General features: G+C 45.1%; 1 protein-coding gene across 1 annotated transcript in view; it reads left to right on the plus strand.

Annotated features, from left to right (window-relative positions):
* The window catches only part of WNT2 (wingless-type MMTV integration site family member 2), a 62277-nt gene that overhangs the window by 34385 nt on the left and 12671 nt on the right, over window positions 1–15221 (plus strand). Inside the window, exon 4 of the mRNA XM_005877692.2 lies at window positions 3979–4243. Coding sequence (XP_005877754.1) covers window positions 3979–4243 — 265 coding nt within the window. The remainder of the gene's footprint in view (window positions 1–3978; window positions 4244–15221) is intronic.

Below are 15221 nucleotides of genomic sequence, written 5' to 3' on the forward strand. Positions count from 1 at the left end.
TGGTGCGGGGAGCTAAGGAGGGATGGGGGTGGGGGCGGTGTCATTGGAGGGAAAAACAGCGACTCTGTAATACTTTCAACAATGCAAGTAAGAAGAAAAAATGCACCTGAGAGCCGAAGAACCTGCAAGGCCGCCCTGCCCCCAAGTCCAGTTCCTAATGTATTCCGTCCAGGGAGAGGCAGCTGTGTGCGCTAGGAACATCCCAGCTGATTCCAATGTGTAGCCGAAGGAGAACGCGGGCTCTGCGCTCTGCAGGTGCCAGGAAGCAAGCCCCACATTCCTGTATATATTTTACTGTGCAGATAGTTGGACTTTTTGTTTTTCCCTCTTTTTCCAGACCATGCAGCCCCTCAGACTGCAGCCTGACTGTAAAAGAACACTCTCTCCCTTTCTTCTTTGTGCACATACACATAGGCAGGCCTGTAAGACGTGGACCAGGCCACATGTATTGTTCTGCATTGTGCTTCTATCACTTGACTTCCCTTTATGGCTGCAATAAAGACCTATTCAAGGACCACATAATATTGCATTGTTAAGCAGACACCATAAAGTGCTTAACCATATTTTCCTGTTGATGTCATTTGGGTTTTTTCCTAATACTTTGCTATTGCTAGTTATGCTGCAGTGAACATTCACGTGGGTGTAAATTCCTCAGAAGTTGTGCAAATATTTCCAAAGTGCAATCACCAAGGTTAAAGGATATGTAGATCAAAAATTTTTACAGTGTTGCAAAAATGCTCTCCATTTAAATGGCACAGCAGTTTACTCTCCCACCAAGAGTTTGTTGAAGTATCTCCTTTCCCATACTCTCACCAACATTCTTTTTTTTTTTAAATATATTTTATTCATTTTTTACACGTTGAAGTATCTCCTTCCCCATACTCTCACCAACATTCTTATAGTCAATCTTTTTACTATATGCTAATCTGCTAATCTTGCATTGTTTCAGTTTGCATTTCTCTAATTACTAGCGAAGTTAAGCATCTTTTTGTTAGTACAGTGGGGCCTTGACTTACTAGTTTAATTCGTTCCGAGACCGAGCTTGTTAAGGAGCTCGTTAACTCAAATTACTCTGTCAACTCAATGCAAAAAATCGGCCGAGAGACAGCTGGTATCTCAAAAAACTCGTTAGTTGGGACACTCGTAAGTCAAGGCCCCACTGTACTCTGTGTTTCTTCTGTGAATGGCTGGTTAATAGATTTTTGATGACTGGAAGATGCAGTGTACTCCCCCATATTCCTCTCCCTCTTTTTCCATATTATAATAGGTCTGTAATATTATCCCATTAATTCTTGACTTATTCAAAAGAATGGAGGGAAGCAGAGTATGCATAATTCAAAACTTGAGAAAAGCACGGTGCCATTTATATTAAGATTTTAAATGTTCACTAGAGCGAAGAAACCTTTCTTACGAGTCCCTGGCAGACTACTCCTGACATTACATTGGCCCAAATGGAATCGTCCCATGCCCTCTGCTGGGAGAGTCAGTGGCAGGACCATGAAATTCCCCTTATTGATTTGATCTGCTCTGGAGTCAGGGAGAGACCTGGCTACCTCTGAAGCATGCCCAACACCTAACAAAACTGAAGAAGGAGGAGGGCAGCGGCTATTTCCACTCATCAGTGAGTGATGATCAACAGTGTGTGCCACCGCCACATGTATTTTTAAGGATTCATAAGGTGTATCTTTAAGATCCAATCTTAAATTAATATGTAAACCATCCAATTAAACATATAAAAATAGCAACTTTAAAGTTTGCAACCTGGGAACTTAGCATTACAAAGGAAGGGCAGTGCTATATCTTGTTATTTTTAAAAAATTTTTTATTGATTTTAGAGAGAGGAAAGGAAAGGGAGAGAGAGAGAGGAAAACATTGATGGGTTGCCTCCCACGTGCACCCTGACTGGGGATCAGACCCACAGCCTGGGCATGTGCCCTGAGTGGGAATGGAACTGGTGACCTTTTGGTGCACAGGACGACACCCAACCAACTGAGCTACACCGGCCAGGGCTATCCGATCATTTAAGTTAGGAGTGTTAACTTATGAGTAAATAACTCAGCTTTAAAAGGAAAAAGCTGCGAAGAATGAGCATTCATAATCAATTCCCAAGCTCGAGAGAGATCACAACTGACAATTAGGGCCTGTCCCCATCAGACACTCAAAGCAATATGACAAGAAGAAGGGCTATGAGGTGATCAGCCTTGGAGATCTCACAGGACTGTGGCTTTCGTCCTTGGCTCAATCGTAGAGCAGAGGAGGAGAAACCACCCTGTTCACAGTCCCCCTCTTCAATTTGGATCCCCAAGATGGAGGGTATCTGGTGTGGGAGTATAGACAGAGGGCCAGGGAACCCCTTGATGACATTTTCCAAGCTGGTACTCTGAACAAGATTCTTAGCGTAACACGTTGAGAACATTATTTCTAAGAACTTGGAGGTGTAGCTGTACGCCTGCTTTGCCTACTTCCTGAGATTCTGGCATAATATCGTTATACCCGTGTGGGTGTGAGAATGAGTGGGAGGCTCCCTGAAGCACTCATGCTCAACCCTCCTTTATCCCCCCACCTTGTCCCCCAAACACACACAGATACCAATATCCCAGGTTACCTCCCAGGGCCTCACCCCAGGTGACTTACTCCTGGTGCTCCAACCTGGTTTGTCTGTTCCACAGACTTAGTTGCTGACCAAGGCTCTAGTTAGAACCAAGTGTGCAGGAATGTTCTTCATTCCAGGAAGTCAGTCCCAATTTATTCACATGCTTGGAAACGTGTCAAAATCATTCTGGAGCTGAAGGAGCCAAGAATGAATGGCTGTTAATCCACTCGCACCCTCCCAGTTTGGGCTGATCACCGAGGTGTTTCCCTCCTTAGCTCGTCATAGCAGGCAGATGGAGCCCTGTGACATCTGGAATCTGTCCTTGTCATCACGAGGCAGCGTTGGAGGCCAGGACAGAGACTTTGAAAAGGAGGAATGGCTTTAGTTTGGTACGCCAGGTCACAAAGACCTGGGCGTTTTTTAAGGATGTCAGAATGAACTTTTCTGGAACTCCAACTCCCCGATATGCCCTCACCCTCATATCTTTATATCTGGGTGTTTGGTATGAGGCTCACTGGGTGCCCTGGATGGGCAGGCGTTGGCTACAGACATAACCCTAGGAGGGCCATCTTGGCTCCCCAACTCTGCCCCCTCTGCTCCCACCTGTCCAGGAGCTTCCCCTCCTAAGGTGTGAAATATAAGGACAGTAGGTAGCGTAGGATTGTTGTGAAGATCAAGGTCACTGAGATAGAGTGTAGAAGGCCTTAGCGCAGTGGTTCTCAACCCTCTGGCCCTTTAAATACAGTTCCTCATGTTGTGACCCAACCATAAAATTATTTTCGTTGCTACTTCATAACTGTAATGTTGCTACTGTTATGAATCGTAATGTAAATATCTGATATGCAGGATGGTCTTAGGCGACCCCTGTGAAAGGGTCGTTCGACCGCCCAAGGGGTCGCGACCCACAGGTTGAGAACTGTTGCCTTAGCGCAATGCCTGGAACACGCAGAGCACCCATAAATAGTAGCAATCGTTAGTCTCGGTTTAGTAAGTGATGCGGACTTAGCAATTAGTTTGTCCACCAAATTTGCATAATAGCATACATTTTTAAATAGAATACAGCTATATTTATTTACAGAATCCTCTAATTCATTGCCTTACTCTTCAAACTGGCCCCTTTCCCTATTAAATTCAAATGAGTGCAGTTTTTGACATACAGGTAGCCTAATGGGGCTCAGAGCCAGGCCATGCCTCCCCCTCCCCACCTCCCTGTATGCTATGCGGTCAGTGCAGTGTGGCTGACATGACCAGCAAGTGACCACAGACGTCTCCCCGTCCTAACCCCGGGATCCTGTGTCTGCAGTCACTTCCTGTTGTTCGGGAAGTTGTAGCACATGTCACGCACTTGAGTCCACTTCCATTGGACAGCCTGTCTTTCCCCACAGGCTGTGAAGCGGTTCTTGAAGCAAGAGTGCAAGTGCCACGGTGTGAGCGGTTCCTGTACGCTGAGGACGTGCTGGCTGGCCATGGCCGACTTCAGGAGGACGGGCGACTACCTGTGGAAGAAGTACAACGGGGCCATCCAGGTGGTCATGAACCAGGACGGCACTGGCTTCACTGTGGCCAACAAGAGGTTTAAGAAGCCAACGAAAAATGACCTCGTGTATTTTGAGAATTCTCCAGACTACTGTATCAGGGACCGAGATGCAGGTAAGTTGAAAACACTTTACTCACTGCACGTAATTCTCCAGCGGTCAGCACTGCCCAGGTAAAGGCAGTTCTGTGTTTTCAGCTCCCCAGTCCTGTGAGTGCAGCTGCTGCCTTCAGGCAAAAAGCTCATGTTCTTATCATTCATATTTAAAGTGCACAAAGAGCTCTCCTAAGATGTTGGAGAAATGGGAACCCAACAAGAATGTTTGTGGCAAAAAGTCAAAATACGGCCCCAGCCGGTTTGGCTCAGTGGATAGAGCGTCGGCCTGCAGACTGAAGGGTCCCAGGTTCGATTCTGGTCAAGGGCATATGCCCAGATTTCAGGCTTGATCCCCAGTGGGGGATATGCAGGAGGCAGCCGATCAATGATTCTCTCTCATCATTGATGATTCTCTCTCTCTCTCTCTCTCTCTCTCTCTCTCTCCTTCTTCCTTCCTCTCTGAAATCAATAAAATACACCTTAAAAAAAGTCAAAATATGCAGATTAGGAAAATTCTCCTGCCTGGATAAAACTGGAGTTGGTGGGTTAACTCGCACTATGTATAGCATCCCAGCGCCTTTCCTGTGCAATGGTGGTGAGCAGGTTGAAGGTGGTCAACCTGTGGTTCTGCAGCCGGGAGGAGGATAGCTTTGCAGTGTGTATTCCCCTTTGCAGAGCCGACCTCTGGGTCCCAGGGCTTTCAAGTTTGCCCGTTTTTGAAATCTGCCGTACTTCACACTCCTTTGCACTTTCCACTATGCTCAGAAGTTGCCAAATACTAGAGAAGGAATTCAGCCCACTGGCTTGGCTGCCGGTGGGCGATGGATGAGGGCTGTGTAAGAGGCGCTTCGGCTCCCACACCTCCCCTTGCACACAGCACCTTTTCTCTTTGAACCCACTCAGGAGCAGCTCCGTCAGCCTCAGCACAGCTGCCCCCTGGTGTGTTTTGCAAGTGCGCTGTGCCCACTTCTCACCCCTCCTGGTCCGCACTGAACTCCAGGCTTAGCACAGTCTTTGCAAAGAATCTGGTACAAAATAAGAACGAGTACAAGTGGACAGGAGGTGATAGGGAGCCCACAGCCAACTTTGGCTCAAGCCAACTTCTGAGACTTAGTAGGGAACCCATGATCAGAAAAACATCCTTGAATGTCAATTCCCAGTTTGTTTTTCATCCCAAAGTAATTGCAAAGGAACCAGTAAAATAGTGCAGACGGCCACCAGCTCCTAACCTTAGACTGACCAAGAAGCACGATGACCAGGGAATGTCACCAGAAGTCCAGGCCTCTTCTTTGACCTGAGAGGTTGCATTTCCTTCCAGGTTGATGAGCTAGCTCTTTGCAGCACTTGAGCAGGTTCGTACATGCAGTCTCTGAATTAATAGCTACCAAGCGGAGGGCCCGCTGCTGTGCCCTGCAGCATTCCTGACGAGCTTGGGGACCTCTAGCAAGTCTTCCTTCCTGCTGCGCCACAGTTTGAGCAGAATCCCCATGAAACCTGTGCTTCGATACAGATTGTCCCAGAGGTTGTGTCCTTCTCTGCTGTTAAGTAGCTGCTTAATCTCAGGGTCCTGGGACAGACCCTGGGGATAATGCTATTGGGATCATTTTAGGAACTACCCATTGACTCCTGTGTGCCAGGTACTGCACATGTGGTTTTATTTCATCCTTTGAGCCACCCTATGACATCAGTGCATTGGAACTGGTTTCCTAAAAAAAAAAAAAAGAGAAGAAGGAGAAGGAAGAAGGAAGAAGGAAGAAGAGGGTGGCTTCTGGTTGATCAACCAAGATCCAAATTCTCAGCTTATGTTTTAGTCAGATAAGCAGCCCTAGATGTCATCGTTCCCATTGTACACGTGAGAAAAGGGAAGGACCAGCTCAGGACCTCATTGGTCTTGGAGGGGAGAGATGTCTGGCTGGCTGACTCCATGGCCTGTGCTCTTGACCCTGACACTATAACTTGTCCCTACCTGTCTCCGAGGGCGTGCACGTGCACAGGCCTTGTGAAGCAAAAACCTCATTTCAAAATTAAGAGGGCCTGCTTCCCTGGGACTTCGTTTCTATTTTGTTTTGTTTTGTTTTGATTGAAGCAGTTTGCACAGTAAAGTAAACAGTTATGCTTGATGATCGCTTAACTGCCTCCTGGATATTCAGTGACAAAGACCTTACTTTCTCTTCCTCACGAGGAGATTGGGCAACTTCAGGACACTGTTATTCTTGCACACGTTGCTTTTCCTACTCCCTATATTAGAACACAGTTCTGTTTCTTGATCCTAAAATAGCAAACACGTCCGCAGCACCTGCCATGTGTTAGGGCTTGGTCTACATTCTCTCCTTGACTCTCATGGGAAGTCTGTAAGGTGGGCATGTTATTATCCCATTTTATGGGAGAGGAGACTGAGGCTCTGACAGACAGGTTATGGATTTTGCCCAAGGACCTTCAGTTGGTAAGAGGCAGGCAGAGCAGGGATCTGCACCTGAATTCATTCATTCTTGTAATCATGTTACTCTGCCTCCAGATGTGCCAGCCACAGAGCACACTGCCGCAGTGTGACTTTCTGAGGGAAGCGATATAACTTATTCATTCTCTTCATTTACTTCTCCCTAAACTCATTTTAGCTTAGCTGACTTACAAATATGTGAACAGTTGGTGTTGATTAATCAGGAGCCACCCTGTTACAGTTGTTGTTGTTTTTTTTAAGTAGTTAGTTCCAATGTACTAGATCAGAATTCCAGTAACATTCCTAGATTATTCATAAGTTACCTGAACTGTACTTAATGCCTTTTGAGCTGAACCTAAGAAAATGCCAAAGTCATCCATGCAAACCTTGCAATATTTATTTGTAATTCTCTTTTTTCCTTAAATATATTTTTTATTGATTTCAGAGAGGAAGGGAGAGGGTGAGAGAGATGGAAACATCAATGATGAGAGAGAATCATTGATTGGCTGCCTCCTGCACACCCCCTACTGGGGATTGAGCCTGCAACCCAGGCATGTGTCCTTGACCAGAATCCAACCCAGGACCCTTCAGTCCGCAGGCCAATGCTCTATCCATTGAACCAAGCAGGCTAGGGCTGTAATTCTCTTGATTGTAATTCTCGATGATTGCTTTGGTGATTCGGGATGTTTGACATCATGCAAGCAAAAGTACAGATCAAATACTTTTCATATTTGGAGTCATGTACAAATAGCCACATGGATAAGATGCAGATTTCCCGTTAGAAAGCTTGATTCAACCCACACAGCTGCTAAGGGACTTGCACCTGTCTGTGTGATCTGTGGCCTTCCAAAGACGAGGCTTTATCCTCGCCATAGTGTGCAACCGAGCAAGTCAGTCAAAACAGTCATGGAAGTGTGTGGTTCAGGATCATCCTGGCGTGGCTCCTAACTTCTCTTTGTAGAGGCAGGGAGGTGTGACAGAATCTGAGACCTGGGAGAAGGGGGATTCCGTCATCAAACTCACATCGGCATTCCCCCTCTGAGCTCTGCTCTCTCATCATGAAAGAAGGTTTGGGGTCAAGGCTAAGATCCTTGCAGCATGCACGTGTCACAGAGTGAGCACACCCCCAAGGGACCCTTCCCTTCACTAGACTCTTACTACGTTAGGGACAGCCTGTTTTCTGGTAAAGGGAACTCCCAAATTAGTCAGAAGTTTGCAGTAAACTTTAAATCAATCAAAGTATATATAGACTTTAAAAAAATTTTCTCTATTAAAATTAACATACCCTTCCCCTAGAGTACATCGCTTACCACCCAATCTGTTTGCTTGTGGTCATATTGTTTTATTTTGCTCTTTGTAATATCAGGCACATTTAATATTCAACTTATCGGGCACCTTCTACTCGCCAGCACAGGGAACGCAATGGTGGTGAGCAGGTTGAAGATGGTCAAGTAATAGATACTTGGAACTGAATGCCTTTCCTCTTGTTGGTTAGCACCTGTTTCCTATTCAAATTAACTCATGAGTTGAATGGAGTGAGTCAGCTTGTTTTGTCATTGTGGCTTGTGGAGTGGATCAAGTCCACAGCCTAGTCCACTATTTTCCAAAGTGAGGTCCTTTCCAGAGATATATTGAACTAAAATCTCAGGACATTGTTCCTGACGTTCTGTAAGCATTTCGAACTTTAACACATCAAGTAGTTTAGGTAATCCATGACTCCTGATTTTTCCATAATTATTAGGTAAGAAGAAATCCAGGGAGACATGATTGGGGGGCGGGGGAGGGAATTCTCTTATTTGTAAGACAAAGAAGGAAAAGGTTTTTTATTTGAGGATCTCTAGATAAATGTCACCCCCAAAAAAATATCCCCCACCCTGGCTTGCCCAGTGTCAGAGCGGGTTCTTTCACCTCCAGACCCTGCATTTTCAGAAACCCTCTTTACTGTGAGTAAGCACGTTGAAATGGTTTCAGCCTTCACAGCTTTCCCTGGAATCAGTTTGACAAAGGTTATCAAGTCAGCCTTGCAGTGAAGTCCTGACATAATGATACCAGGACAAATTTTGACGAGAATTGCAGAAGGGTGAGTCAAGACCCTGAGGTATTCCTGGGTGCAGACAGATGCAGACCCCAGGTGGGGAAGGGAGGGGGACGCTGGGTGGATTCCTACTCAGAGTCAGACCCTGAGCTACATACCTTGTGCGCATTTTCTCTGAATCTTCATGGCAGTTCTCTCTATTTATAGAAAAGGAAACGGAGGCTCTGAAAAGCCATGTAACTTGCCCAAGAGTTTGTGGCCTGTAATGGTAAACAAAACGAATTAATAAAAATCAAAACAGAAATCCATACTCCCCTTACTCCACCACTTTTCTTCCTGAATTTTTTGGGGGAGGGGAGATTTGTCTAATAAAGAGGCAGCATGAGGACCTGGGGACATCATGGAATGAAGTGCCTACAAAGGCGGGGGGGCGGGGGGCGGCGTGGAAAGTGGTTGGGCTCAACTTCACCCACACTTGGCCCGGTTGCCTTGACTGCCCTGTCAATTACAAGCCCTTCAACTTTTGAAGAATAGTAATATTGTTAGTAATTCCTAAGAAATGATCGGCTCAAAAATCGATTAAGGAAGATATTCTTATGGCAACAACAGTAAGAGACCTTTTCCCCGAGTCCTCTATTGAAAACGGAGTGCTCTGATGTTCGACTATAAATACTCCCCTTGATGTGAAGAGCATGGACAGCCGTGTGAGGCTGCGCATGTGACATTCTGCAGGCCATACGGGAGGCTAGGTCTGCGCTGGGCTTCTGGGATGGGTATGCTGGCAGTTCTGTGTTATCTGCTCCAGTTATTGCCCCAGGCGTCCATAAATCAAAGAAGCTCTTAAGTCAGAGATAGGTTCATCTCTCACGAAGGAATGCTGCTATCCTCGCAGAGCAGCGTCTGCACCTAATCACTGGCCACTTTCACTGGTTATGATATACAAGCCCTGACCTGGGCGGGAGGTCACCCGGAGGTCTCCTCATCAGCCAAAGGAAGGAAGCAGCCCTCCACCCTTCTCCAGTCAAGTTCAAAAAACAAATGGAGTCTGCGGTTGTGTAACTGGTCAGCCCACTAAAAGCCCGGTACCTGGCTGACAGCTGTAGGCTGTGAATGGGAGAAGTGTCCGGGTATCGAGGGTTTTCCTCACATAAATCATATTTGGCCAACGGCTTAGAACCCACGGAAACACAATGCCAACGGTGGTTTACAGAGATTGGTGTTCTAGACGTGCCCTTTGGTGTGGCCAGGTCTGCAGAACCTCTAAACGCTGTGACTGTGACCCGATTAAAAACAAGGGAACAACATGTGAGCAAATAGCAATGGGTGGGCCTTGTTTTGATATTAAATGCACAGTTCCCACCAGTACATCTTAAGTTCCTCAATTCTTCACAGAACACATATTTATTGAGCCCCTTCTATATGCCACACACTGTCATAAGCCCCTTGAATGCACAGATGAGGAAGACAAGCTGGGCCCACGCCCTCCTGGCCTCCCAGGCTGCAGATCAGCCAGGTTGGCAGCCATGGGGCATAGCCCTCGAGCCAGACAGGAAAGTGGTGTTTCTTAGGTTTCCGTCCTCACTCCATTGCTCTATTACAAGGTCTTATCCTTCATTTGTCATTTTGAAAAAGTTATTCCTCCCTTTGTGCTTTGAGACTTATTATAGACATTCATGAATCTAAAAAGTGCTAAGACAGCGAGACTGGAAGAGAATATGAAAAACATATTTGTGAGGCTTGTAAGTCACCATTTCATAGGCAGTTAATTGATTATGTTGTATGATTAATATTAATTATTAACCAGTAGACCATCTTTTCAAACTCTTAGTAACATATAATGTAATTAGCTCCTCCCTCTTTCCTAAGACACCCCATTCCCCTGATTTTCCTCCTGCCTCAACAGCTGGCCTTCCTCAAGTTCAGTTGCTAGTTTCTCCTCTTCTACTTCTAAATTCTGAAGATCTGGGATGGTGAACACACAATATAATATACAGATGATGTATTATAGAATTGTGTGCCTGAAACCTATATAATTTTGTTAACCAATGTCATCCCCATGCATTCAATCAATCAGTCAATAAAGTCTGAGCATCTGCAGGACTCAGACCCACCCTCTTCTCTCTGTTTTTTCTTCCCGGGTGGTCTCCTCCATTTCACTGCTATTTCAGTCTTCCTCTCTGTCCCCTCTCCTCTTCTTGTATCCAATTCCATTCTTAACCGTTCCCCTCAGCTTGCTCACATTTCTGTCAACCTGCTTCTGGTCACAACTGAATTCTTGGTTTTTCCCACTCCCAAAACTTGTTTTCCTCAGGTTCCTCTTCTCAGAAAATGGCACAACTATCCGCTCCTTGGTCAAGCAAGTCCGTTGTTAACCACTTTCTCATTTCCCTCTCCTCCTAGACTGTATCCAGGATCTGTCTGCTTCTCTACTTGTTCTTTCATTCATAGCACGTGCCACACATTTTAATTCATTTGTTTAAATGTTTTTTTGTTAACCTGCCTGTCCCACTTAACTCTGATTTCATGATGACAAGAACTATATCAGCTCACCACTGGACCCCCAGCACCTACCGTTAAACATGTGTTGAATTGAATTGAGTGGCAAGATAGAAATGACATAAAGTACATTGATCAAAATGGCAACTGAATTCTTAGTTATGTTGATACAGTGGCATAGCTTAAAGCTCACTTGATTTTTTCTACAGGCACATCTTGATTGCTTTGAGTAAGCACGTCTTCACTCATCACTGATTGCTTTGTAATATACAGCTTATGAAAATTCCTATTTAAGCGTAAGTTAAGCATTAAGTGAAGTTTTTCCTCATATTCAAGTGCACTAGTGGAGCATTTACAGAGCTGAAGCTGTTATTGGCTGCCCATTTCCCTGGATGAAGTAGAAAGTCCCAAATGCAGCAGCCGTCTATATCTATTGCTTTTAGCTGCCAACAAATATTCAATTCTTTTTCTCTTTGGGGGAGAGGAGCTTTTTTCATTTATTATTATCAGTGCAATTACTGGGTAGTTCACTTGATTGTATTGTTAGCATAAGCAAAAATATTTCCATCCAATTCTGTTTTGTTATACACATGACCAGTAAATCTGCGATACTTTTCAGAATACAGGCTCACTAGAATTTCTGTATTTTTAGGATATGTTAAAAAGTGCCCTAATTTGAATTAATTGATAGTGGCAATCAGATTCAATTTGTGAAAATTTAAAAACAAAAAACTTATTTCTTTCAAAACAAATGAAAATTTTAGAAAAAAATAAATGAAATTTTCATTTTCTTCCTTTGATATATACTTTCAGCTACTCACAACAAAGAATTTACCAAATAGGCATTCTTTCTTTTAGAAATAGAGAAAAATTCATTTCTAGTGACCTCATTAATGTGTTGCAGACAAAAGAATGATGTTAAAGTACTTTAAAATAATGTATTTGCTTAATTCGTCTAAACTTTCCCCTTAAAACCCATCTTGTGCTTGTGTGGTAAATCTCTTCTTTTAAAATGCATTTTTTTTAAATATATATTTTATTGATTTTTTACAGAGAGGAAGGGAGAGAGATAGTCAGAAACATCGATGAGAGAGAAATATCTGAGAGAGAAACATCGATCAGCCGCCTCCTGCACATCTCCTACTGGGGATGTGCCTGCAACCCAGGCACATGCCCCTGACCGGAATCGAACCCGGGACCTTCCAGTCCGCAGGCCGACGCTCTGTCCACTGAGCCAAACCGGTTTCGGCTAAAATGCATATTTTTAAATGTGTACTTCCCGTTCCTGGGGAAAGAGCCCCGCACTGTGGATTGGCAGACTTTGGGGCTACCTTAGCCCTGGACAAACTAATTCTCTGTGTCTCTTAAGATGTGTTTCACCTAGAAATTCCCAAGGTTCCTACAATTCAACAAATGAATGAGTTGTTTTAAATGAACTGTTAATTCATTTTACTGTTTGCAATAACAGAACCTTGATGCCGCAGACTCTAAGTTGTCATTTTAAAACCTATCATTTACAAATGTGCCACACTTTTTGTGTATGTTCTCTATCTACCAAGTGAGACCATTTGAATATAAATAACCCGTTAGCTAGTCCACTCTCACCATTGCGCCTGAGGACTGGGTTGCTGCTCCCTGGAGAAGTGTGCCCTGATTGGGCAAGGGAAAGCTGATTTTAATTTTCTAAATTGTTTTAAATTTAATGCTTAAAAAATCAGGAAATATATGTTGGCCACCTGATCACTATGCAATATATAGAAGAAATATAAGACCTAACCCCTGACCTTGGGGAAACAAGATGAATGAGAAATGATAAAACATTTCAAAACAGCATATGAGCTCCTTTGCATGGCGTGCGTTATAGGACTCAGGAGGTCAGCTGAGTGTGGAGCCGCCAGGGAGAGCTCTATGAAGGGCCTGAATCTCAAAGGAGGGGAAGATTTTCAATCTAAAGGAAGCAGAGGAGAGTCTGGAGCAGCAGATGGGAGTAACTCTTACAAACAGTCGACAGGTCTGTGGTACCAGAGAGTCGCTCTGGTGAACGGTGAGAAGATGGCCTGGTGAGAGGACACAGGTGGGGCAGTGGGAAGTAACGTGGGTGGGCTAGTGAGTGCTGCTGTGGAGAGCCTGGCAGGGACTGGCCTCAACAACTTTAATCTCACAGTGGCATTTGCTAATTTAATGGGACGTGCTTTCCTGTGCGGTCAAACTTTTCCTAGTTGTTATGCAAACATTAAGTAAAATCATCTGAGATAAGTGGAGACATAGCCTTTGCTAGCTGTACTTGGCAATTTTTAATGCCGGGGAGGGTAAGCCTTGTGAGTAGATGAATGTGCGGTCTCCAACATTTGCTCTTTAACATTCTTTCCTTCCCTCAATAAATCTGTGTCATTAATGACAACGTGTAAGTCAACCAGAGGAGAAACAGCCTATTGGATGACGGGCTTAAGTGAATGTTGCTTTACACCCTAATGGTCAACATATGGGCTCCTGTCAGCCTGGAGGGGCAGGAATGTCCACAGACACAGGCCCATCCACAGAGAGCGCACCCTTCCTGCAGGTCCCGGAGGTGTGGGTCTGGGAACTATTAGCAAAGGCCCTCCATCCTCCTCCGCTGTCAGGAAGATGCATGTTGGTGGAGACAGAAATGTTTTTGTACGGGGAGTCCTGGCTCCATTTTTAATTTTATAGCTCTGGGGGTGGGATGCTTGATTCTGTAACATTCCCTCAGCATCGCCCCACCAGAAGGACATGATGTGGTCACACACTGACGTGGCTTAGAAACTCCGATTCTTCCTCCTCCCTTTCCCCCTGCCTACGTGAGCTCTCGTGCAAGTCATGGCGAGGACAGCACCTACGGAGAGGGGAAGGGCAGATCTGCTTGGAACCTACGCCTCCACACGGCACAGACGTTGCAGACTACCTGGGCCTTGTCGACACTGAGTCTAGGTGATCTCAGGACAGTGTGGTGTGCAGAGGAGAGAAGGCGGTTGGGCTCGCTGAGCCCAAGTCTGCAGCCCTCTATCCGGGGACTAAGGCCTGCATGTAGGCAGTCCACACATCTGGGCACACGTCACAAACACAAAGCAAAGGGAAGTCAGGGAAAGGAGCTTCCAATGGGTCCCTTTCTCTCTCTCTCTCTCTTTTTTAAAATATACTTTATTGATTTTTACAGAGAGGAAGGGAGAAGGATAGAGAGAAACATCGATGGGAGAGAAACATCAATCAGCTGCCTCCTGCACATCTCCCACTGGGGATGTGCCGGCAACCAAGGTACATGCCCTTGACCGGATTCGAACCTGGGACCTTTCAGTCCACAGGCCAATGCTCTATCCACTGAGCCAAACCAGTTAGGGCGGGTCCCTTTCTCTTAAGTGAACTGGGTAGATTAAAGTGCGATAAGAGGTAATGTTTTTAAGCAATAGGAATGATTTTTTAAATAAACATTAAATGTGAAGTATCTAAATATGTGTTTATGCTGTTAACATATAAATGTGGGAGACTAATGATAGGGCCGTTACTCAAAACTATTTTTGAAATTTCTCCTTTGAAACATTTTTAGAGCCAGCCTGACGTGCTTTTGTAGATACGGTATGATACAAATATCTGACCTATAAATATAAAAATCAATTTGCTTTCTGGAAACGGCTCCCAGAACATTCGAATGAAGTCAGAGGAGAGTTAGGAACGGGACCAGGCTGCCATCCCATGTCTGGTGACCTCCGTGCTGCTGTGGGCTTTCCCGAGACAGAGTTCTGCTTGGAAAGGGCTCTCCCCAAGCCTTCCGCAGGAGAAATGCAGTGTAAGCTGCCAACACCATGTTAACTCATCTTGTTCACCGTTTCATGTAACTTTAGGTGTCTTCATTGTCTGCAGCATAACATGAGCTGGAGAAAAAGGTCCCTCCAAACCAGTTACATATCAGAAGCTTTGAAAGGTCTTCATTTGATAAAACAATGAGGGAAAGAGCGGGAGATACGCTAGAGCACTGCCCGTGGCCCCGACACACCAGCCTGCTGTCTGGGGCAGG

Source organism: Myotis brandtii, unplaced genomic scaffold, assembly GCF_000412655.1.
Source record: "Myotis brandtii unplaced genomic scaffold, ASM41265v1 scaffold529, whole genome shotgun sequence".
Taxonomy (NCBI): domain Eukaryota; kingdom Metazoa; phylum Chordata; class Mammalia; order Chiroptera; family Vespertilionidae; genus Myotis; species Myotis brandtii.